A 22,463-nucleotide genomic window follows, 5' to 3' on the forward strand; every position below is an offset into this window, starting at 1 on the left:
TAAAAAGACGCAAGATGGGAGGGCGGGTGAAGGAAGAGTGAGAACATTTGAGGTGGTGTGGGGCAAAGTGGGAACTACAAACGGGAGCCGCTTCTTGGTGAGTCCTGGGAAACGGGAAGACGTGTACATTTAGGGGAAAGAGGTTCGGGAAAGGGGATGTCAGAAACGGGACAGTGGATAGGTGTCCTTGAGCATGTCCAATAAGGAGGGTTTACCAGGACAAGAATAAGGAAAATATGAACAGGAGAATGCATGTCAGAAGGAGTGGCTTCAGCATTACACACCTAGATCCGCGATTGCTGAGGGCGTGGCGCATCATGTCAGCTAAGGCCGGAATCATTTCGTCTTGGTTGGAGGCAGGTCTTTCCTTTTATTAGCTTGAGCGTGTATTACTGTTGATGTGCATGAGAGATACACATTGCTGGATAGCCTAAGCTCCCATGATGATGCTACATGCAACAGTTATATTATGCAAAGGCCTTTTGTGTGTGTTGTGGTTTATGGGGCATGTCCATGAACATAATTCATAAGCAGAATAGCAGTCAAAGTACCTCGAGGGAGGACCTTCCACACAGCAACACTCTGACATTGTTTATGAAATAATGAGTATACAGCAAAGACACAAATTCTCAATTTTATTGCAAACGGCTATCAGTTTGACATCGTCCGTGTACACCCTCAATGATTTGATCAGTATTTATTTGTCATTTCCCCAGTTTCGCCCATTTACAAAGTCTCGCCCCCCCCCCTGTCATTGACTTACTGAGCCATCCCATGTTGGGAGTGAGCCATCCCACGCTGGGACTTCGCCGCACTCGGGGGTCATCGTCCGATGTGCGGGTTGCTAGGCATGGGACAGAGCTGTCAAGTGGATTGCGTGCTTTGTGGGCCAGAAGCAGAATGCAGGAGAAGAAGGCACAAGAGCAGCAGCAGCAGCAGAAGAAGAAGAAGAAGGAGAGGCACAATTAACAAGTAAGAAACCGAAGCAAGGGAAGGAAAGGTCAACATTGATCCAGCAAAGCATGAACGCATTCAAAGATTACCCCAGTGTTACAATAGATTACAAGAAGACAGTAAATCTTTAAATTTCAAACTTGTCTTGTTAGTTCTTTGCCACTAGCGTGTAAAACTATTGTGCCCATATAAATAAGTGATAAGCCCCCCCACAATCTGTCTCCTAAACGATCAAGTGCATGAGACATTGCATAGAAGTATTAGTACAAACATGTGATTCCAAGCCACAGAGCTGCTCAATGACAACCCTCATGGCACTCACATCCTTTGTACTTTACCTTCTGCATCCAATCATGAAAGCCCTCCTCAAGTCTCATGGCTTACACAACAGAACCGTTTCACTACAACCTTGGGAGGTTTGGCTGCTGCCTTCTTCCCCACAGCTTGGAGTGACTCAGATATGTATGCAATATATTCATTCACACGAACTTTGCCCACTTCCCAGCCTGTTTCTTCTCGCACACACAGCAGGATCTTCACAGGGCCATTGTTAGTAACACAGGCAAAGTAGATTCTACGGGTGCTTGTCAGTTGACACAATGACGAACACGTGGTAGGAACATATGCAAGAACGGGTGGAAGCGCCTGGTCTCTTGATGGCAAAAAGTGTGGGGGTGGCTCCGTTAGGTGTGTTTGAACATTGTGTACAACCTAGGCAGTGAGTAAACACATTTGCCAATGAGAATACACCCCATCTTAGATACAAGGGGGTCAGCACACACACTTGTGTGGTGTCCTTCCAGGATTACCTTTCTGCCAGTTACACTCAGTGACTGTGTGAGAGTGCTTATGTACATTTGTGCCAAAGTCCCATGTATATACATTCAAAAAACAAAGTGTGTGTGAAGATTCAATTCCAGAAACATGTACATTATCCAGAAAGGGGTTTTTAATAACATATACAATGTCCTACAATCACATGTCGACAAAAAAAACACATAATTAACAACAATACATCAAACACAAAGGACATATACGAAGTGCATCTGATAGCAGCAAAACATTTCTGAATAAAGTGTTGTGTGTAAAACATTCATAATATTGCATAAAACTCAAACCTGTTATGACCTCCTGGGCCTCCTGAGGCAAACATGTCTACTAGAACAGACAAGGCTGATATCTACTGGTGCTGCCTTCCATGTGAGTTGAGTTTGAGTGTCCTTATTATGCGAGCGCAATGGAATCTGTCTGTAGGGAGCCAGTCCTGATGAAAACATCGTCTGGATTTGGATTAGGGAATTGTTGATTCTAGAGAAGGGACAACTGTTTAGTGTCTCTGCTTGAGCTCAGTAGTGGAAGACAAAAATATGACATTTAGAAATGTGTCTCTTCTAGTAGACTTTTTGGGCTCAGGTCATAACATTGCATAACAATCTGTTTTCGTATATGTGTCTTATATATTATTGTGAATGTTTTGCACACAGCACTTTGTTCTGAAATGTTTTTGCTGCTATCAGATGCACTTCATATGTATATCCTTTGTGTCTGTGATGCATTGTTTTTGGCGACATGGGATTCCATTTTCTATATTGTAAGATATTGCATATCTCATTAAACGTTTTCTTGATAGTGTGTATATGTTTTTGGAATTGAAACTTCACACACACTTTTCTTTTTGAATTTATAGACTGTCGCCCCGATGTGGAAGGGGTTATGGGGCCTACCTACCTTTTTGTAAGACAAAGTTCCATGTCTTAACAACTGCAGAATGGAGTTGGGCGCCATTGGGGCCAGGGACCACACTCTGCTCCATGATACAGGCCCCAGAGGAGGTAAGTATATGGTGAATCACCCTGGCCACGCAGTAGACCCCTGGCCTTGTCTGCATGGCCCAGATTGCTACCCAGGATAGGAAGACGTCTGAAGGCACACCAATGTGTACAAGGGGAGGTGAAGCTCAGGTGGTCCACAGATGGCGCAAAGCATGTATTGCCTGTGAGAACACTTGGTTTGTTCAAAGGCTCCAATGCATCCTGTCAACCAATCCACAATAGGACTGCAAGACCTATCCTTGGCCTCAAGCCCAGGGACCACATCGCTCCAGCCCTAAAATCTCTCCACTGGCTCCCGGTGGCTGCAAGGATGAAATTCAAGACCCTCTGCATCATCCACAGGGCTTTCTGGGGTGTGGGACCCCGCTACATATAACTCTCTCTCCCTAAATACCCTCCTGCTTGAGCCCTTTGGTCCTCTAGCTCCAACTCTCTGCAGAGAGACGTTTTTCCAAGCAGTGAGTGGGGGTTAGATCTCTCTCTTTGGCAGGTGCCTCCCTCTGGAATGGCCTCTCTCCCCCTCGCAGACTTGAGCCAGACCTCTTGAACTTCCAGAAGCTTCTCAAGACCGTGCTCTTCTCCACTTCCTTCCCCTCACACTCCCTTGCTAATGCCCCCATCTGCCCTGCGACTGGCAGCCTGGTCCCTTATGAGTCTTACATGGTACCAGACTCCTTGACCAGTCCATACCAGAAGCCCCCCAAACCAGCACTGCCCTTATGGGTCCCGTTCCCTGAGTAGCCTGGTGGGTTGGGCATCCCTCTCCTAGACGGTGGTCCACCCCGGCATCCATGGAACTTTCCCCCCAGGGGCCCCTCATCACTTGCCTAGCCCCTGGGGACTTTCTTCCTTCTACCCCCTGCATTTTTATGCCCCTTCCTCTGACTGTCACTTACAACCCCCTGCCCTCGAACACTCCCCCCCCTGCAATTCTTGTTACTGCACTTGCACAATCCGAATGTCACAAGACCTAGTAGGACCGTTATTGTTGTTTATCTCCCGTGCCCCCTCCCTTTTTTGTCTTGTAGCACCTGGAAAAACCATTATGCTGTATAGGGCGCCTTATAAATATTCAATAAATAAAATAAGCACTACTAATTGCATTGTTTGCAAGCCCCAAGTGGTGCAGTTTGCAGGGCCTTGTGATAAGGAAAAATCAGAAATCATATCAAGTAATCTAGTGAGAGAGAGGCCCATTCCATCTGCTTCCACAGATGACTGTAGTTTAGCGTCTGAATCCAAGAAGAGACCAAAATAGCCTTGATTTGCAGAACCTCGAGGCTGACTTCTCAGCCATTACTCCCCGGGGACAGAGATGTAGTCCCAATAGCTACTGACCAATCCCTGAACATGACTTCATGTTCTACAGACCCGAGTACCCTCACCTTGGTAGGCCTATGGGAACCGCCCTGATCAGAAATAAAAGGGAGCAGCCACAATGGAAAGGTTTGGAGTTCAGAGAAGGTGTTTGCAGCGTTTTTATGAGATGGAGTAGCAGAGTGCCAGATAGAGGAGTGTTTAAAAAGTGTACGGAAGAAGGAGCAGAGGGAGAATGTGGATAAAAGAAGCAAACAGGACTTTGGAGGGAGTGGATAGGGAAGAGTGAAGGTAGGAGGTGTCAATAGCAGAGAGTGACTGGAATAATAGGTGGCGCAGCAAAATAAGTAAGACTGGGGGAGGGAAGCAGAAAACCAGAGGTTGGGAGAAGAACAGAGTGGAGGCAAGGAGGGGCAGAGGTGAAGAGAAGTCAGGTGGAGGAATAAGTTGCACAGTGGCGTGTCATGGAGGCAATAGAGGAGGGCAGAAGCGAGGAAGCAGAGAGAAAAAAGTAGGAGGACAAGAATAAGAAATGAAGTAGAGAGAAGGTATAAACAAGTAGAGGGTGGGGAAAGAAGGCCCTGCAGGACTGATTACTCAACACATCATTCAGTGGGGGAAAGAGTTTGGCCAGCAGCGGAAGGGTTGGAGAAGGCAGATGAACAAGTCCCAGCCCCAACCAAGAGGGAAGGGGATATATTCCAGAGGGGAATGTTTGTGCGCACGAGCCTAATGCCAAACCTGCAGCACCCAGGGCATTAGACATGGTGTTGCTAGACAATCTCATAAATGCAGAAAAGACAAGGCAACACCTGCAAATAAACCAGTTAAGTCAAGAAAGACTTTGCAAGACTGTCAAGACACAAGTGCTGGGGCCCATAAAACCTCAAAGGTTGAGTGACTGTTTGCCGCCAAGAGAAGTGACTATCCACAGCAGGAATGAGAGGGAGTTAATGAGAACCCTGCTCCTAAGAACGCCTGCTGTCTTTGCACCCATTGTGCGTACACACACCTTGTGATTTCAGTTAAATATAAAACCCAGGCATTTTGCGTTATTCTTAGGTAGCCCTTGTCACTCGGCTTCTTGACTCTGCTGTGTCTATTGATCCACGGCCATGACATTAAACAGTCGGACCCACATACCAGTATCAAAGTTACTATGTGAACTGAGTTATTGAAATTTGTGGACAATAAATGTTCAGAAATTAGAGCACAGAAAATGGAAGCTATATCCCAGCCCACAGATTGGATACCGCCCTGGAGATTATAGTGAAACCTTCCAACATGCTCTTGGGGCATTTCAGATTGAAGAGACTGAGCAAAGGTTGGTCAATGGAGAGACCTGCTATATTAGCAAACATCTGTGACTTTTGAGTTCCACTGTTTCAACACTGGTTAAACCTTCATGAAAAAGCTGCAGCTCTCATCTCACACACTAGTGATATTTTAACCACTCTGTATACGCGCTTCTTAACGATGCATCCCTTTTATAAAGAAAAAAACAACATATGTAAAGATATAAGAAGACATTTGATCAATAAAGGATGTCTGTGGCATCTATTGGTGATATTTGGCGCCTATTAAGTGGTGATGATGACATAAGAAGTCTAGGCAAAGTTAGCCTCAACAGCATCTGCATGCAGTAGTATAACGCAGAATTGTTAATACCATCACCAACACAAGGGAGCGCTTTCCTATATCCAATGCAGTCATATACGAATGTATGTCAACTCCTTGAATTTACAGAGGCCAGAGTGAAAAAGGAACTACTGAATAAATAAATGAAAACATGGTCAGCTTTTCGAACCCATAGCTATTGCATTTAAATCCAATGTTATGGTTTTTCTAGGTAAAAGGGAGAACTTTATCTGAGATAAGAGCCATCTTCATCATTTTACACTTTGGCTGTACACTGGGTCAGGAAAGCCCAGGAGAATACCGAATCCCAATGTGTCACCAGATTCTGTGATCCTTGACGATCTCAGATGCAGGCTTTACATTTCCTGAATTGGAAGCACAGGCTGGGCAGGGAGCCGAGAGGCGATTATTGCGTGGAAGCTCAATACAAATCTAGGCGAGAGTTTTGGGGTAGGCTGTGCAAGTCCCTTCGCAAAAGGAATACAAATGAAGGCAAGAAGAAAGGACTTGCGCAGAACACGGGACGGAGATATGCATTAGGAGTCAACATATCAAACTGCCCTCTTTGAAGAAAATATAATCCTTTCAGCGAGCAACACAGAATCATCTTTTGTAGCAATCAGGGATTAGCTCTACACTTTTGGGAAACCACCAAGTTTCAGAGTAACTTCTGAAAGATCGAAACCTCTAAGGTTATCGAGAAAACCTGAAAAAGAATCCTCATAAAAATGATTTCCCATTCAAATGGGCAAACTTAGAGGCACACTATTTGAGGAATAAGTATCAGGCGGATCGATATGACACTTCATATTCACAAAAGTATGCTAAAGATTGCAGCGACACATTTGTATTCAGGAGAGGGGTGCGGCTGAAACCTCAATTCTATCCCGTGCCCCCTCTCCGCTATACAAATGAATGAAAATGGGGTTGTAGGCAGGGGTACTCAGGAAAAGATCTCAGCCTCACGGCTGTAACAGAGAGCCGCCACAGGAAAAGTCACCCTAAAATAGAATTGTCTTCAGGATCATCCACTTATACTATAAAAATGTCACGTCATGTACATTTACACTGTTGGCCAGTAGCCTCAAAAACACCCTCACCACTCCTCATCCTCAGTGCTGTGAGGCTGTGGCATTCCACACTAAAAAAACAACGGGCATCTCAGACAGTGAAGTAACACACGCAAACTCCCTTTACAGGAACTGTGCGGCAACTCTGCGTTTAGACGGTGTATTTGAATATTACACAAATCCCTCCCATGGTACCCGCACCGCAATAATGCAAGTCTGGCACTCTGAGGGTTGGCAAAAACACCTGAGGACTCTTTCCTTGTGTGTCCACCTCATATGGCTTGCATACATTACATTATGGGCTCCATCACGTCTGACAGTGGGCTGAGCAATCGCAGATTAAAACCTTATGATCAAACACGCCATCACATTTTAAGTGTATGCTGGAGCACATATCAAGCTCCTCAGGCAACCACGCATTAAAAACTACCACACAGGTTTATGCTTGTTCACAGGAGCATTAAGGTTTGCCATTTTTCTAATAACCCTATGCTTTGGTCGTACTACACTGACTGGACAGTCACAACAACGATCACAAGCTCTATCCCTACTTCTCATTTGCTTTCTTAAATGTGCAAATCTTTTATGTGCATTGAACCTTTCTCCTCCTCTGCTCTCTCTCCTCCTCTGCTGTTCTCCCTAATAGACAAAGGTCTTGATACCTGTGTCAGGAGCAGAATATGCCACTCATAGCAGAGTGGAGCAGAGTACAGGTGAGGTATTGATTGTGAGAGATAGGGGTACCCGTTGTATGTAGTGCATTGTGAGAAAGAGAGAGAAAGACATGAGAATGATGGGTAGAGAAAGTGCAGGGGGAAACAGAGAGAGAGTGATAGAGAGACTGTATGCTAGGAGGGTGGGGGAAGAGTGGAAAGCAGTAGTGGGAGAAAAGGTGAGGGTGGAGGGAAGCAGGAAGGGGGTTAGTTGTAAAAGATAGGCAAAGAGAGTTTAGTGACAGAAGGACACAGAAGCGTAGATAGAGGACTAGGTGTGGAGGGTAGGGTGGAGAATGGAAAGGAGAGGTGTGTGTGGATAGGGTAGTAGAGAAAGGTGAGCACAGCACCATATCCCTGAGTAAAGAAAGGTGGTAAGAAGGAAGTATTGAAGGAATGTAGCAGAGTGAGGAGGGGTGAGAGCAAAGGAGGAGGAAGAGGTGGGTGTGAACATCAGAGGAGCAGAAGAGAAAGAGAGTGGAAGATGATCTGAAGACGCGATACAGCACAAAAAGGGGGTGCCCGAGGGAGAGGCTGGACCAGAGTGTCTGATATTGCTACTTCCAAATCATCAGTGCCTGATGGGATATGTGGGGATCATCAAAGCAATATAACCTTGATAGCCTTGTGGTTGGAACATTGGGGCATGTTTGCAAAATAGCAATAACTCATGGTTGGTTTAAAAAGGCTTGAAAAAAACACTTTCACCTGAAATGTGAAAGAAGAGAGTCCATTTGAGCCAAGTCACACATTCAACAATGCCACCTAGTAGCCATCGCTGGAAGCTCACCTCAAATTAGCCCAAATGCAAACCTTTTTCTCCAGGAAATTGTTTTTGTCTTAGAGGGCAGTGCTACCTTATATATAGCTTCATCAACCCAAGAAAGACATTTCTTACAGATTTTGCTCTGCAACCACAACGTTCCGTTAACACAATTTTTTCACTGAATTTCACAGGTTTTTTATTAGAGCAAGTTGCCCAAAATGTCCCCTTCACGTTTTTTAATGAATTTCAACGGTTTTTACTGGAGCAATTTAACCATAACGTCCTTTTAACAATTTGTTTTCATTGAAAATATATATGTATATATACATATATATATGGGATACATTACTCACCGTAATCGTATTTCTGATGCTTGTATCTGCTTAGATTCACATGCTGTGCATAGGCCGACATCTAGTGGAAGCTGCGGAGTATTACAGTTTGTTTTTCGAAGTCGAAAAATGGGCGTCGACACAGGGCGTGCCAGTAATACTATCCCTAGTGTGACGTCCCCTGTACCCATGATCCCTCACGCGTCTAGGATCCCCAGATTGTGTTTTTCCTGACATGAGGTAGCATGAGGAGTAGCGTGAGTACAGATAGTCCAAGCAGATAGACAGAAAGGTAAGACTACAAGCAACCATGCGCCTTCTCTCGGAGGGGAGGAAGGGTGGGTCGCATGTGAATCTAAGCAGATACAAGCATCAGAAATACGATTAGGGTGAGTAATGTATCCCTTCTGAGGCTTGTGGAATCTGCTTAGATCACATGCTGTGCATAGATTAGCGAGCAGTACCAGAAGAAGGAGGTGGGATGTGAGAAGGGTCATGAGCAAACAGGTGTCTTAGAACCGCTTGTCCCACTTGTGTATCTGCCTTGGAATGAGTGTCAATGCAGTAATGCTGAGTAAAAGTGTGAATAGAGCTCCAAGTAGCTGCTTTGCAAATGGTGTCAAGGGGAACATTTGCAATGAAAGCCAGAGTGGCCCCAATGCCTCTGGTAGAGTGGGCCCTTGGCGTAAAAGGCAGAGTTTTTTCAGAAAGAGAGTAACACAGCTGTATACAGTTGATAATCCACTTTGAGATAGCGCCCTTAGAGACGCGATCCCCCTCTCTGCCTGTAGCTACGGAGACAAACAGTTGATCTGTTTTCCTTAGCGGTCTGGTTTTATTTACATAGTATAAGACCGCCCTACGCACATCTAGGGTGTGTAGTTTCACCTCAGCTGAGCTTTGTGGGTTTTGGAAGAAAGCCGGAAGCTCGATGGACTGGTTTACATGGAACTTGGATATGAATTTTGGTGAGAATCTAGGGTGTGTGCGTAAAACCAGTTTGTCCTTGTGGATAGTAAAGAAAGGATCTTGCACTGACAGAGCCTGAATTTCACTGACCCTTCTTATGGAGGTAATGGCTACTAAGAAGGCCGTTTTATAAGTCAGGTGTTTGAGACTACTTTTATGCATGGGTTCGAAGGGGGGCCCCATGAGCTTAGATAGCACCACATTGAGATCCCATCCTGGCGGTGGGTTCGAGATAGGAGGGTGAAGTCTCTTTACTCCTTCCATGAAGGCTTTAACCACTGGTACTTTCCACCACGAAACCTTGTTATGGGATGTGGTGTAGGCTGAGAGGGCTGCCAGGTGTACTTTCAGAGAGTTAAAAACCAACCCTGCATCCAGCAGGTGGAGCATGTATGTTACAACGTTGGAAGGAGTGCAATCAACCGGGTTGATTTGTTTACTCTGGCACCAGATAACGAATCTTTTCCACTTGTCAAAGTAACAGTGCCTTGTATTTGGTTTCCTGGACTCTTTTAGAATGTCCATACACCTCTGTGGTAATTTGAGATGTCCAAACTCTATGACTTCAGGAGCCATGCTGCTAGGTTCATAGAGTTGGGTTCCTGATGCACTGTTTGACCTTGTTGCTGGGACAGAAGGTTGTACCAGGCTGGGAGTCTGATGGGCTCGCATACCGCCATCCTGCGTAGGTGTGGAAACCATGGTTGTCTCGCCCACATGGGAGCAACTAGGATGAGCGTCATCGATTCCTTGTTCATCTTGTACACCACCTTCCTGATGAGAGGAGTTGGTGGGAAGGCGTACGCAAACATCCCTGACCAGTTCATCCACAGGGCATTCCCCTGGGAGTCCGGTTGTGGGAACCTGGATGCAAATCCTGGGCATTGTTTGTTTTCGCTTGTGGCGAATAGGTCTATAGTGGGGAAACCCCACTGAGAGAAGAGATCTTCTACTACGTCTTTGTGAAGGACCCATTCGTGTTCTTCTGGGAGGGAGTCTCTGCTTAGAGCATCCGCTAGGGAATTGAGCTCCCCTGGAACATGTTGCGATGACAGGAAGATGTTCCGTCTGAGTGCCCATATCCATATTTTCTGGGCAAGCTTGGACAGATTCGGCGAACGAGTCCCTCCTTGCTTGTTCAGATAGAACATGGCTGTCGTGCTGTCCGTCCTGATCTGCACCGACAAGTTTAGTAGATGGGGCTCGAACGCCTGCAGCGCTCGGAATACTGCCAGAAGCTCTAGCAGATTGATGTGGTTCTTGGCTACTGAGTGAGACCAGAGACCCTGAGCTGTGTGGTGGAGATGGTGAGCTCCCCACCCCGTCAGGCATGCATCTGTCGTCACCACTGCCTGTACTTCGGGATCGTAAAAGGGTTTCCCCTTTGCGAGATTCTCTCTTGTCCACCAGTGTAGGTTCTGTACGAGTGTTGGCGAAACGACCACTAGATCGTCCCACTGACCACTTGCCTGAGACCACTGTTTCGCCAACCATTCCTGCATGGGACGCATGCGCAGACGCGCGTGGGGGACCAGGTAAATGCATGACGCCATCATGCCGAGTAACCGCATAGCTTTGCGTACTGTTATCTGTTGACCTGACTGATAATGCGGAATTTGCAGAAGTATGTTCCGAATTCTTTCTTCCGAAGGGAAGGTCAATCCTTTCTGAGTATCTAGGATAGCTCCTAGAAACTGTTTTGAGGTGCTTGGCACCAGACTTGACTTTTTCTCGTTGATGGAGAAGCCTAATTCGTGGAGGAGGTCGATGGTCCTCTGAATGTTTGACCTGCAGATTCCTGGGGTTTCCCCCGTTATGAGCCAGTCGTCCAGATAAGGGTACACTGGGATTGCCTCCCTGCGTAGGTGTGCAGCTGCCACCGCCAGTACCTTGGTGAATACCCTTGGTGCAGAAGCAATCCCGAAGGGCAGTACCTTGAATTGGTAGTGGCGACTGTCCACCTTGAAGCGCAAGTATTTTCTGTGCGCCGGGAGCATGGAAATATGAAAATAGGCATCTTTCATATCCAAGGTTGCCATGAAATCCCCCTTTTTTAGGAGTGGGATTACCTCTTGTAGTGTGGTCATACGGAATTTTTGGGGCTTGACATACTTGTTGGCAGGCCGTAAGTCCAAAACTGGACGCATTGTTAAATCTTTCTTTGGCACAAGGAAGTAAGTTGAATAGATACCCTTGTTTACCTGGTGTCCCGGGACGAGTTCTATCGCGTCCTTTTCTAGCAGAATGGCGATCTCCTCGAGGAGAATCTTCTGATGTTGTAAAGAGTGGACTTTTTGTCTTGGAGGATGGTTTAGGGGACGTTGCAGTAGTTCTATGCAGTACCCATTGGATACTGTTGACAGCACCCATCTGTCGGATGTTATCCCTTCCCATGCCTGGGTGAAACTTGATATTCGTCCCCCTACTGGGGTTGCATGGGAAGGGACCCTGAACTGAGCGTCACTGCTTTGGTGGAGGCGTGCCTCCTCCTTTACTGGGGCTGCCTCTGCCTCTACCACGTCCTCTTTTACTACCCCTACCATACGCCTGGGTAGACTGTTGTGAGCTGGTGTTCCACTGTGTACCCTGGGTGTGGGAGTAGCTATTTCCTCTATTGGAATTTTGGCCGCGGGGGCGACGAAAATTGCCATTCCCTCTTTGGTTAGGTGGTTTGGTAGTTAACTGGCCAAGGGATTTGAGGGTGTCGAATTCTTCCTTAGCGTCGTCCTCGACTGCCTTCCCAAACAGGAGATCTCTTTCCACTGGTTTGTCTAAGAGCGCAGCTTGTGTTTCTGCTTTGAATCCCGACTGCCTCAACCAAGCATGCCTTTTGATGACAGTCCCCTCTGCTATAAGTCTACCCGCATTGTCAGCGGCGTCCAGAGTTGCTTTTACAGTGCAGCCTGACACGTTCCTTCCGCACAAATGCGAGCTAGCTGGCTTTTAAGGGGTTCGGGAGCAGAGTCTATTAGTGCTGCCACTTCTTCCCACTGGTGACAGTTGTAGCTAGCCAACAGTGTGGTGGAATTCGCGATTCTGGCTTGGTAGGCTGCCGTGGAAGCTACTTTCCTGCCAAAACCATAAAGTTTTTTACTTTCTTTGTCGGGGGGAGCCTCAGAGGAAGATAATGGTGTACCAGCTCTTTTGCGGGTGTTGGTTACTACTAGAGAGTCTGGCTTAAGTTGACCTCTAATATATAGGGGGTCCGACTGGGCTGCTTTAAACAGCTTCTCCACTCTCGGATTTACAGGTCTTGTCAGGTTTGGGTTGACAAGGGATGGTGCTATTCTGCGTTGAACAGATTTTAGGATGGGAATGGTCTGGGCTACTGGCTTCCTTTCCCCTATTAGTTCTTCCGCAAAGTCCCTTTCTTCCTGGACACCTTGTGTGTCTATGTGGAAGTGGTTAGCTGCCCGAAAGAGCAGTTCATTCAGGAGGGGCTGATTATCTATTGGGGAGTCAGACACTGGGGCTTCCCTTTCGACTGGTGAGTCCATTCTGAAAATATCTGGGCTATTTTCTGGCTCATCCTCGTCTTCGTCTTCGCCGTAATAATCTGATCCTGCAGGATCTTCTGGCGTGTCAATTTCCTGACCTTCTATCAGGGAAGAGTTTCCTTGGTCTGTAGGGAAGAGGTAAGAATAGGGTTGGACCTCGATGGGGTCTAAAGGCCTAAATGGTGTCTCGACCCGGGGTCTTTTATTTGAGGGGATAGGGTCCCCTGACCCTGAGGGAGAATCTTCCTGAGGGTTTAAAGCTAGGAGTTGTTCAGGGTGTCTTTCGAAAAAATTCGCCAAGGAAGACATCCTTGACATTACTCTGTCAATGTCCTCGCATGACCAGAGTTTTGAGCTTGGGGTGACCTTGCTGGGACTTTCTATGGATTGGCCCTGAGAAGACTTGGTCAGTTCTTTTGTAGTGGAGGACTGCAAGGGTTGTTTCCTTTGCTGTTTACCCCCTTCCCCGTGGGTGGAAGTGTGTTTCCCCTTTCCCTTATCTTTCGACGCCTGGCGCCGAGGATCGGAGGTGGAATCCCTGTCTTTCGAACTAGCCTTCGAAACTGGCCCCTCTTTACTCCCAAGTGATGTACCCTTTTCCTGGGGTGCAGGCTGGGGGTGGAAGTCGTGTTCGTCTCCGGACGATTGATCTTCCGGGATATTAATGGTCGAGGCACTCTGTGCAAGTGTGGAGGCTTGCCTGACGTCGTGCGGCGACCTCGACCGGGACCGCCCAGAGGACGTCCTTTCGGACCGCTCCTTCTGTGCCTCTTTCCGAGGTTTCGACGACGTCGAATCTCGGGTGGATTTTTTGTGTTTAGCGTGTGTATGTGTAACGCTTTTGTCGCCGGGGGACTTCCCCATAGTCGCCGGGACGGACGACCTTCCGAGGCCGGGGACGTGCGTTCGGCTGTCCTTCGACGCCTTGGTGCCCTCGCCGTCCGAAAGTTCGGCGTCGCTGCCGTCGCTGAAGGTACCCTCCGCCTCCATAGCTGCTAGCTTGGCGTGGTGGGCCCAACGCTTGGTGGAGCGGTCCTTAAGAGTTTTGGCCTTAAACCTATTACAGGCCCTGCAACCCGTCTCGGGGTGGTCTCTGGGTAGGCAAAGGTTGCACGTAGCGTGCTTATCTACCCAAGGGTATTTCTTATTACACTTGGGGCAAAACTGAAAGGGCGTACCCTCCATACGCGCCTGTGGGCAGCGGGCAAGTGTGTGTAGGTAATAAGGTGTCGAGTGTGGAAGTGTACCACCCCCACTCTCCCTACTTGTAGGGCCGAGGCCAGCGGCCCAGGCCCGAGCCGAGGCGGAAGCCTCAAGGCCCAATCCGTCGGGTATTCGACGTTGATCTCCTCCCCGGTTCGGCGTCGAGATGTTGATCGACGAAAGGTTGGCCAAACGGGGCAAATTAGAATTAGTTTAGAGTGAAAATATGGCAAAGCCAGGGAACTCCGATGAAGTGCTTCCGACCAGAATGGCGGAAAAAAACAATCTGGGGATCCTAGACGCGTGAGGGATCATGGGTACAGGGGACGTCACACTAGGGATAGTATTACTGGCACGCCCTGTGTCGACGCCCATTTTTCGACTTCGAAAAACAAACTGTAATACTCTGCAGCTTCCACTAGATGTCGGCCTATGCACAGCATGTGATCTAAGCAGATTCCACAAGCCTCAGAAATATATATATATTCGCCCAGGATTGGAGAGTTTAAGTTTGATTGTTGCTGTGACCATCCGACCTGAGGTTTAAGCTTTTGTAGGCAATTTCATTACATTGGAAATAACAGATATTACTATAATAGTACTCATTTAATCAACTCTTTAACTGACAGAGTTTGACCATATGCATGCATGTTCCACAAAGGTCACTGGAGATCTGTCAATATGTGGACATGGTTTCCTCTTCCCTACCTCTTCCCTCACTCTATTTATGAGCTTGTCCCCTTTTTTCATACAGGGCTCCATTGCTTGCTAAGTTTTCAATGTTCAAATCATAAGCATACACACATAAGAAATTGTTTCTTCGCCTGCTGCAAAACAGTAATCTGCATTTAAAATACCTTCTCGGTGAAAACATTCTGAAGATGGTGATGCAGACAAACCACTTTCCACGTATTGTTTTCATGAACACATTTCTAGGGTGCACTCATGAGTAAAGTATATGACCTGCCCCTATGTCTCACCTACTTCGTGAGCGGTGTCTGCAGCACTCATTTTGGCCGTTGACCAGGACCACAGACTCACTTCATTACATTAAAAGATCTGCAACAACATTCCAAGACTCCTATCGTTAGATAACAGGAAACATGTCAGGCATTAGGCAGGTTTTCCACACCCCATCTTGCGGCAAGGTCGCTGAAGGATACGTGAACATTGCAAACATGATGGTTGTAGCTTCTGTGCAATAAAATAGTGAACACTGGATTGACATGGTCTTACTAGACATGTTGCGTCAATGCAAACATGACAATTATCACTACCAGTCATCATAGAATTTGACAAATGGCATTTGACAGCTGAAGAAGAACATACTGTGCAGCCACTGGTCACTACAGAGGCCCTACCATGGTCTTGATACACTGATAATTCAATAAACTAGTCCTTTTCCTACTTTCTATCTTTATATTTTGCCAGGATATTTCCACTTCTTGTCCCCTTAGTGGATTTTACTTCACTTTGACAGGAACAGCCTCATGCCCAGTGTAATGCCCACCTCTGTCATCTAACGAATATACAGTGACAAGCATGTAAGTATTCTGTACGTTATAGTGGGCTATTGCGTTAGGCTATTTTCAGTTTAGATCACTACCTTCTTAATAGTTGTTTTGGAAGGCCAGGATTTACAATAGGGAAGCAAGACCCCTCCCCTAAACATCTCCCAGGGAACGGAGGAAGATACTGAATCCAACGGACCCTCCAGCAGCTCCAGAACTGATCCTCAGCCAGCACACAGCGTGCCCTGCTAGGCTCGCCAGCAAGCTTCCTAGATGGGAAGTGCCAGAGAGTCCCTGAACCAAACCAAGGACAAGGCCGTTGCCTGCAAAACTCTCCTCAGCTTTGGGCCATCCGCCTTAAAAGACGACACAAGCCCAGTGAAGTAGCTAGGAGGAGTGCATCAACAAGCATCAACCAGCATCCACATTAAAGGAAATTTCCGAGTCAGTCAAGCCCCTCGAGCTGCAACCTACTGCACCGCTGACTGTTATCATGCTGCAGTCACTGATGTCATCCGAGACACCTCGGCCAGTGCTTCAGACCCGCCAATCAGCACTGAGACAAAGATTCCTGACCCCGAGCTGCTGTGTAGGCCAGCCTGCAGCCATCCGTCCATCCTCGCTCACAAACTGCCTTCCGCCTGTTACCCGCAGTTGTCTCCCGTCTATGAGCTCTATCGCAGGAGTGGCAAAGCGCCTTGAAACCGATTCGACCCTGTCGAGCACCAAGAACCTCTACAAGCACAAGGTCATGGTTCTGTCCTCTTGGGCCTTCTCCGAAGTCCCCTTGTGATATTTTACGACCCATTGCTCCCTTTGTGCTGAAACCAAGCATCCTTCAACGGATTGGTATGATGTGACCATGGCATAATTGTTTGCAGCGGATTTGACCATAGTCAATGTGCCTCGAACCCAATTTTACTGTGGCCAAAATCATACCAATCCATTCCCCGTCAGTCCCCCCAATACATCCCCACCTCCCTCCCCCCACTTACCTTTCACCGTCCACTTGCATCTGACCCTGCGGCGTCAGTTCCATCTCTTACTTCCGTCCTGGAAGTGGGGGACACCCCCTTCCCATTATAATGAGCAAAGGGAGCGGGGGACGCCCCGCAAGCCTCGTTCGGCTTGTTCGCTATAATGGAAACATATGGCCCATTTGACTGAATTTTCGATTGTACGATCATTTCGTAGAGCCTAAATTCGGTCAAATGGGCCATACAGTCAAAGAAATTCGGTCAAATTGGCCAATACCTCCTTGAACTAGTGTGATTAATTACTTTACAGACTCCTCTCCTGTCAGTATCCTGAGTGCATCTCTTTTCCTTCTTAAAACTATCTGTCCTCTGCATTCCTTTACAGGGTGGGTTGCATTTTGTAGTGTGCTAGAACTGTCTGTTGAATAATAATAAAGTAGATATTTGTATACAACCTTGACTGGACAGTCTCTTTTATCATTTATTTATTTATTTGTATAGCGCCAGTAGCTCGCAAGCATCATGGCGCTAACATATAGACAATTGGTACAAAACAGGTAATCACAGGACAATTAGCTCCAGTATGTGGTTATGGTTTATGTCTAGTATGCATTGAATTATTTGTAAAGGTGAGTCTTGAGTTTTTTCCAAAAGCTTGTGTAATTCTGTTCTAACATGATAGGAAGTGGAAGATTGTTCCACATCATGGCGGCCTTAATGTGGAATGCGTTGGGTAATCATTGGGTAATAATTGTATTTTTGCTGTGTTGCAACTAACCAACGATCCACAAACTTGCGGAGATAAGTCTGCCGTTCCGTCCACGTCACCAAAATTAGACAAGGAGGTTTATGATTTGATTGTGTTTCCAATCTGTTTGTATCCCTTCTTGTGTACTAAAGACATGGGGCTGATTGATGGTTTAGAAACTGATATTAATCCCACTGGTGTCCGCTGGAAGTTGATTCGTCACATCAGCAGAATTGCAAATTCAAATGTATACAACCTATGCACAGACACGTGGCCCATTGTCGTGTGCATAGAGTGGCCTAGAGTGGCATATGCTGCCCTTGGAATCTGCATGGCCACCCCAGGTGCACCCCTGTGTGTGCGTGTGCGCTGATACTTCATGCCACCTCTGCATAAGCCAGTGCCCCAATTGGGCCACCACAGTCAAATGAGTCTGGCCACGCTGCTGATGTGTCCACTGGTCTACACTATGAGCAGCCTAGGTTTATCTTGTAGGTGAACCCGATGGTTCTTCCTTTTGTTTATTTTCCTCCCTGTTATCGCTGTAGATGGATTTTGCCTCTCCTGCCTGTTTGGTGAACTACTGAGCATTATAAATTGCTTCATCGATCCCAAACCTCTGGAAATGGGTAAGCTGAAGAGGGCTCGCTAGTTGCACGCATTCCCCTAACTGGTACTCATTACTCCTCCTACAGGCTTCTAGAGTGGTTTCCTAATGTAGGACCTTGATCCTTCCGAATACTTAGTGGCAGCCAATGGCAACTCATTGGCTGGGTGGATATTTGCAGGATTGATGCATTGCGGGCATGACTTCGGGTTCCTCCATATAAAAAGAAGCGCATGTATGGGTCACCTTCCGTTGCCTTGACTCTTTAGCTGTATGGCTAGGAACAATCCTGCCCTAAGAAACGCTATTGGTAATCACCTCTCCATTACGCTTCCTGACCTTGTTTCAACTGATCCCGTTCATAATTGTACTGTACCCTTTGCCTTTTGCTTCCTTCGTGGGCATTTCGTGTTCTGTACACACAGACAGGAGCACCTATCACTTCCGATTGTCCAGTTGTGGAGCAAGGGGCGTACAACACACTTTGTGGGCCACTTCAGGATTACCTCCTTCCCTGTTGCACACCCCCGCCAGGCACAGGGAAATCCTGCAAACTTTGTTTGACACTGCTTTTAGAGCAAGCTTGCAACAACTGATTTCCCAGAGAGCTTGTCCTGTTCATGTTGACAAATAAACGGGTGACACCTGCAAGGGCCAGCAAAATAAAACGGAAACGCGCGCAGATACCCAACGGTGAGCTACACACGTCTAGCTACACTAACGAGCAGAAAGCTGAAACGCTCGCTGAGCTCCAGAAAGCACATCTTGTCGCCACGGGAAGTGGAAGGGCAGTCGTTTCCACCGCAGTAAGTTTAAAGGGCCAGTGTTGGCAGCAGCTGCCCACCGCGTTGCGCTTTCAGCACTGCAGCGGCGGCGGCGGCCACCCCTATCCGTGGTGCTGAAACATTTGCCGAAATGGCGGCCCAACGCAAGGAGTGGCTGATTTTGTGGGAAAATCCAGGACTTGTAAATACCAACACAGTGAAGCACGCGCCTTGTGGGACAAGAGACAAAATAATAATTAGATTAAGTGACGACTTTCCACACACAGCTGATGAGCCCGTTTCCCATTTGACCGTAAGGCTGGGGGTGCGTGTGGTCACATATTCCAGTGGAAGATGAGCTGGGGCACGTACGTAAACGGAACTATCCACCATATTACCAATACGCATGAATATGCCATCGCTGCCCATAACTATTGCAGAATTGCATACGTTGCAAAATAACGTTGAATGTCTTGCACGTCCGTCTGTATTTCAGCTATTTAAGCTCCATTTAACCGGCAGGTTAATTTCATTATAATTCACTGATATCGGAAATAAACCCTCCCTTGCGCACATTTGTGTTGATGTATCCATCTTCTGATGTCGAAATAGACCTTCCCTACCAACATTTACAACTCAAAACTTCAAAACTTCATGCAAATAATTTTGGGCGGGAAAGTTCAGAGAGCAATAATAATAGTTTAGAGGCCATCAAAAGACCAAGATTGCTCCTGAGAGCAGCATCTTCCCGACTTCATTTGACCAGATTACTCTGTGCAACCCAGATCAGCAGATTCCAGTCCGGAGCTTTGCTTTGACTTTAGTTCCTTTTGAAGTGACCCAAGACTACAACACAGTAAAGAAGAAACGCACGGAGGTAAGGACTTCCTGCCTCGTTGGGTAACTTTATCTGAGCCTCCTGTGCAGCCCTGCAGAATCTTCTGACAAACAAAAACATCCCAGAAACCCATAAACCGTGCATATTTCAGAAATATTTCCCACTTAAGGTTTAAGCACAATGTTACTGAACAAGCAAACATAACCATCTGATGAACGTTGTGCATTTTAGGCACACTCTTCAGTTATCATCTCAGAAAGGATGGCAAGGAATGGCCATCAGGCGTGAAATACGGCTGAATGCCAGAATTTGCAATTTTGACCAGAAAACAAATAATGGCCAACAGAAGATCATTAGCAGTAATGAACACCAGACCGAGATAGTCCTATTGATGAACAAGTAGGATATTTTCTATAATAAGAACGGGCAGATGATTAATAATGTTCAGTTTAGGTGATAGTAATGGGAACCACCAGACTGATATATGCCCAAATCTAACAGACATGTACAAACAACCCCCAATTCATCTTTAACTGAAACATTCCCTCCCTCCCAACCACCAAAGAACAGCACCAACTGCATGCATACACTTGCAGGAACCTCTCCACCTTCCTACACAGTATCCAACAGACCACAGGTGCTTGGGAGTAGAGTAAATAAAAGAGAGCGGATGGGAAATGAAGGAGAGGGAAAGAATTGTAGTGGAAAAGTTGTCACCTTGAGAAGCAGAAGTTCTCGGTTCTATTACCACCTCCCCCAAATGACCAGAATTGTGTCATCCATTTAATCTCCCTGTGCTTCTGTTGGCTGCCAAACAAGGGGGTCCTTGGTGATAAAGCAATCACTAACGTAAAGCACACCTGTGAGCCAAATCAATGGCCTAAGAGAGGGTATGATGCATTGTAGCAGCTAAATTAATAGTTACTCACTGTAGCGACTAACGTACTCCTAGTCCATAGTCCCCTTTCCTCCATACTGCATGGGCGTCCCTCTCTAGGGATGGGAGATAGAACCTTTTTCTCCAGTAAAAACTTTTTTTCCCCTTTAAATTTAGAGGCACGTGGGAGCACAGCCCTAGGAGCATGTGCTCCCCTGACTCCTCCCACCGCCCTCACACCTCAGTCCTAAAGACACCATTATTATTAGGGGGGAGATGGTGGAACATATGGAAGAAAGGGGACTATGGACTAGGATTATGTTAGTCACTACAGTGAGTAACTATTAATTACTCATATGTCCTGTTACCGCTTCCTCTATACTGCATCGGCGATTACAACTGAATGTAGCCCTATGGTGAAGAGAAGACCCCCCTTAAGCAAACAAGTTCCTCAGAACCGCCTGTCCAAAAGCCGTATCTGATCTAGAGCAGGCGTCCAAACAGTAGAGCTTACAGAAAGCCGAAGGGGTGGCCCAGGCGGCCGCCCTGCTGATGACCGGCCACGGGACCTGCCGCTGGAATGCAACAGCCTGGCCTTGGCTCCGACAGCGTAGGCGTGCATGTTAGCTGGAAGTGGTTTGTGCGGCCTCTCATAGGCCTCCTTGATGGTTGAAACCATCCACCTTGCTATAGAGGCCTGATGACCTGGCCTTGACCTCCCCCGACGGTGACAAACAGAGCGTCGACCTTGCGGAAGCTCTTGGTCCTGTCCAGAGAGAATTTCATAGCGCATCTCACATCCAAACAGTGTAAGACGCTCTGAGCATTGTCCTTAGGATCGGCAAAAAAACGTAGATAAAACTATCTCTTCGTTCGGATGGAAAGTGGAGACTACCTTAGGTAGGAACGCGGGGTGCGCTCTGAGGACCACCTCATCCTTGTGAAAGGTAGACTAGGGTTCCGATGCTACCAGAGCCTGGATCTCACTCACTCTGCGAGCCGAGGTGAGACCCACCAACAAAGCTGTTTTAATTGTGACCAGTCTGATGTCCGCAGACGCCATTGGTTGCAAAGGTTTGTGTGCCTGAGTGCCCAACAGTACATTGGGATCCCACATGAGGTGTGGCTTCTAGATGGGTGGGTATAGCCTGTTGTGGCCCGCCAGATGATGCTTGAACACCGGGTTGGAGGAGGAGAAGAGCTCCTCCTCAGAATTCCTGTAGGCCCCCATGGCTGCCAAGTAGGTGCAGCAGGTGTCTATTTGCACCTCTGAGTGAGCGAGGTGTGCCGAGAATGAGAGCACATCATCCAATGTGCAAGTAAGGGGGTTGATCTCCTAGAGTCCAACCAGTGACAGAACCTAGCCCATTTACTTTTCTACTGGCTACTAGTAGCCCTGCTCCTAGCACCCTGAATGATGTCCAGGTAAGCCTGAGACAGGCTCAGATGCTTCAGTGTAACCTGTTCAGGAACCAGACTGCGAGGGCTAATTTCTGTGGAGTGGGTGGATGACCCTGCCCCCCTGCTGTGAGAGGAGATGAGCTGGCCCCAGCGGCAGGTGAATGGGTGGCCTGTTCGAGAGGCTGAGGAGCTCCGAGAACCACGGTTTTGCTGGCCACCACAGAGCTATCAGAATGACAAAAATTACTTTCATTATACCCCCACAGGCTTGATATTTAATGACCTTATCCATACAAGATGAGCTCCAGATAAGTATGGACAGCAGAGGAATGCTGGTGGCAGTTCACATAAGGTATATGGGCTAATCCCCTGCCCACAGAAACTTAAAACACATAGTTAAGAGGCAAATCAAGGTTGAAAAAAAGTCTAGTGTAACTTTGAGGTTGTGC

General features: G+C 47.2%; 1 protein-coding gene across 7 annotated transcripts in view; it reads right to left on the reverse strand.

Annotated features, from left to right (window-relative positions):
* SLC4A4 (solute carrier family 4 member 4) overlaps positions 1 to 22,463 on the reverse strand; it is a 1,258,962-nt gene that overhangs the window by 389,289 nt on the left and 847,210 nt on the right. For 3 of the 7 annotated variants that reach the window (XM_069626270.1, XM_069626272.1, XM_069626271.1), the window contains exon 7: positions 764 to 880. The exons of the other annotated variants lie outside the window; for them this stretch is intronic. In XM_069626270.1, coding sequence (XP_069482371.1) covers positions 764 to 880 — 117 coding nt within the window. The remainder of the gene's footprint in view (positions 1 to 763; positions 881 to 22,463) is intronic. 7 annotated transcript variants of the gene reach the window in all.

Source organism: Ambystoma mexicanum, chromosome 6p (assembly GCF_040938575.1).
Source record: "Ambystoma mexicanum isolate Mex_15411 chromosome 6p, UKY_AmexF1_1, whole genome shotgun sequence".
Lineage (NCBI taxonomy): Eukaryota > Metazoa > Chordata > Amphibia > Caudata > Ambystomatidae > Ambystoma > Ambystoma mexicanum.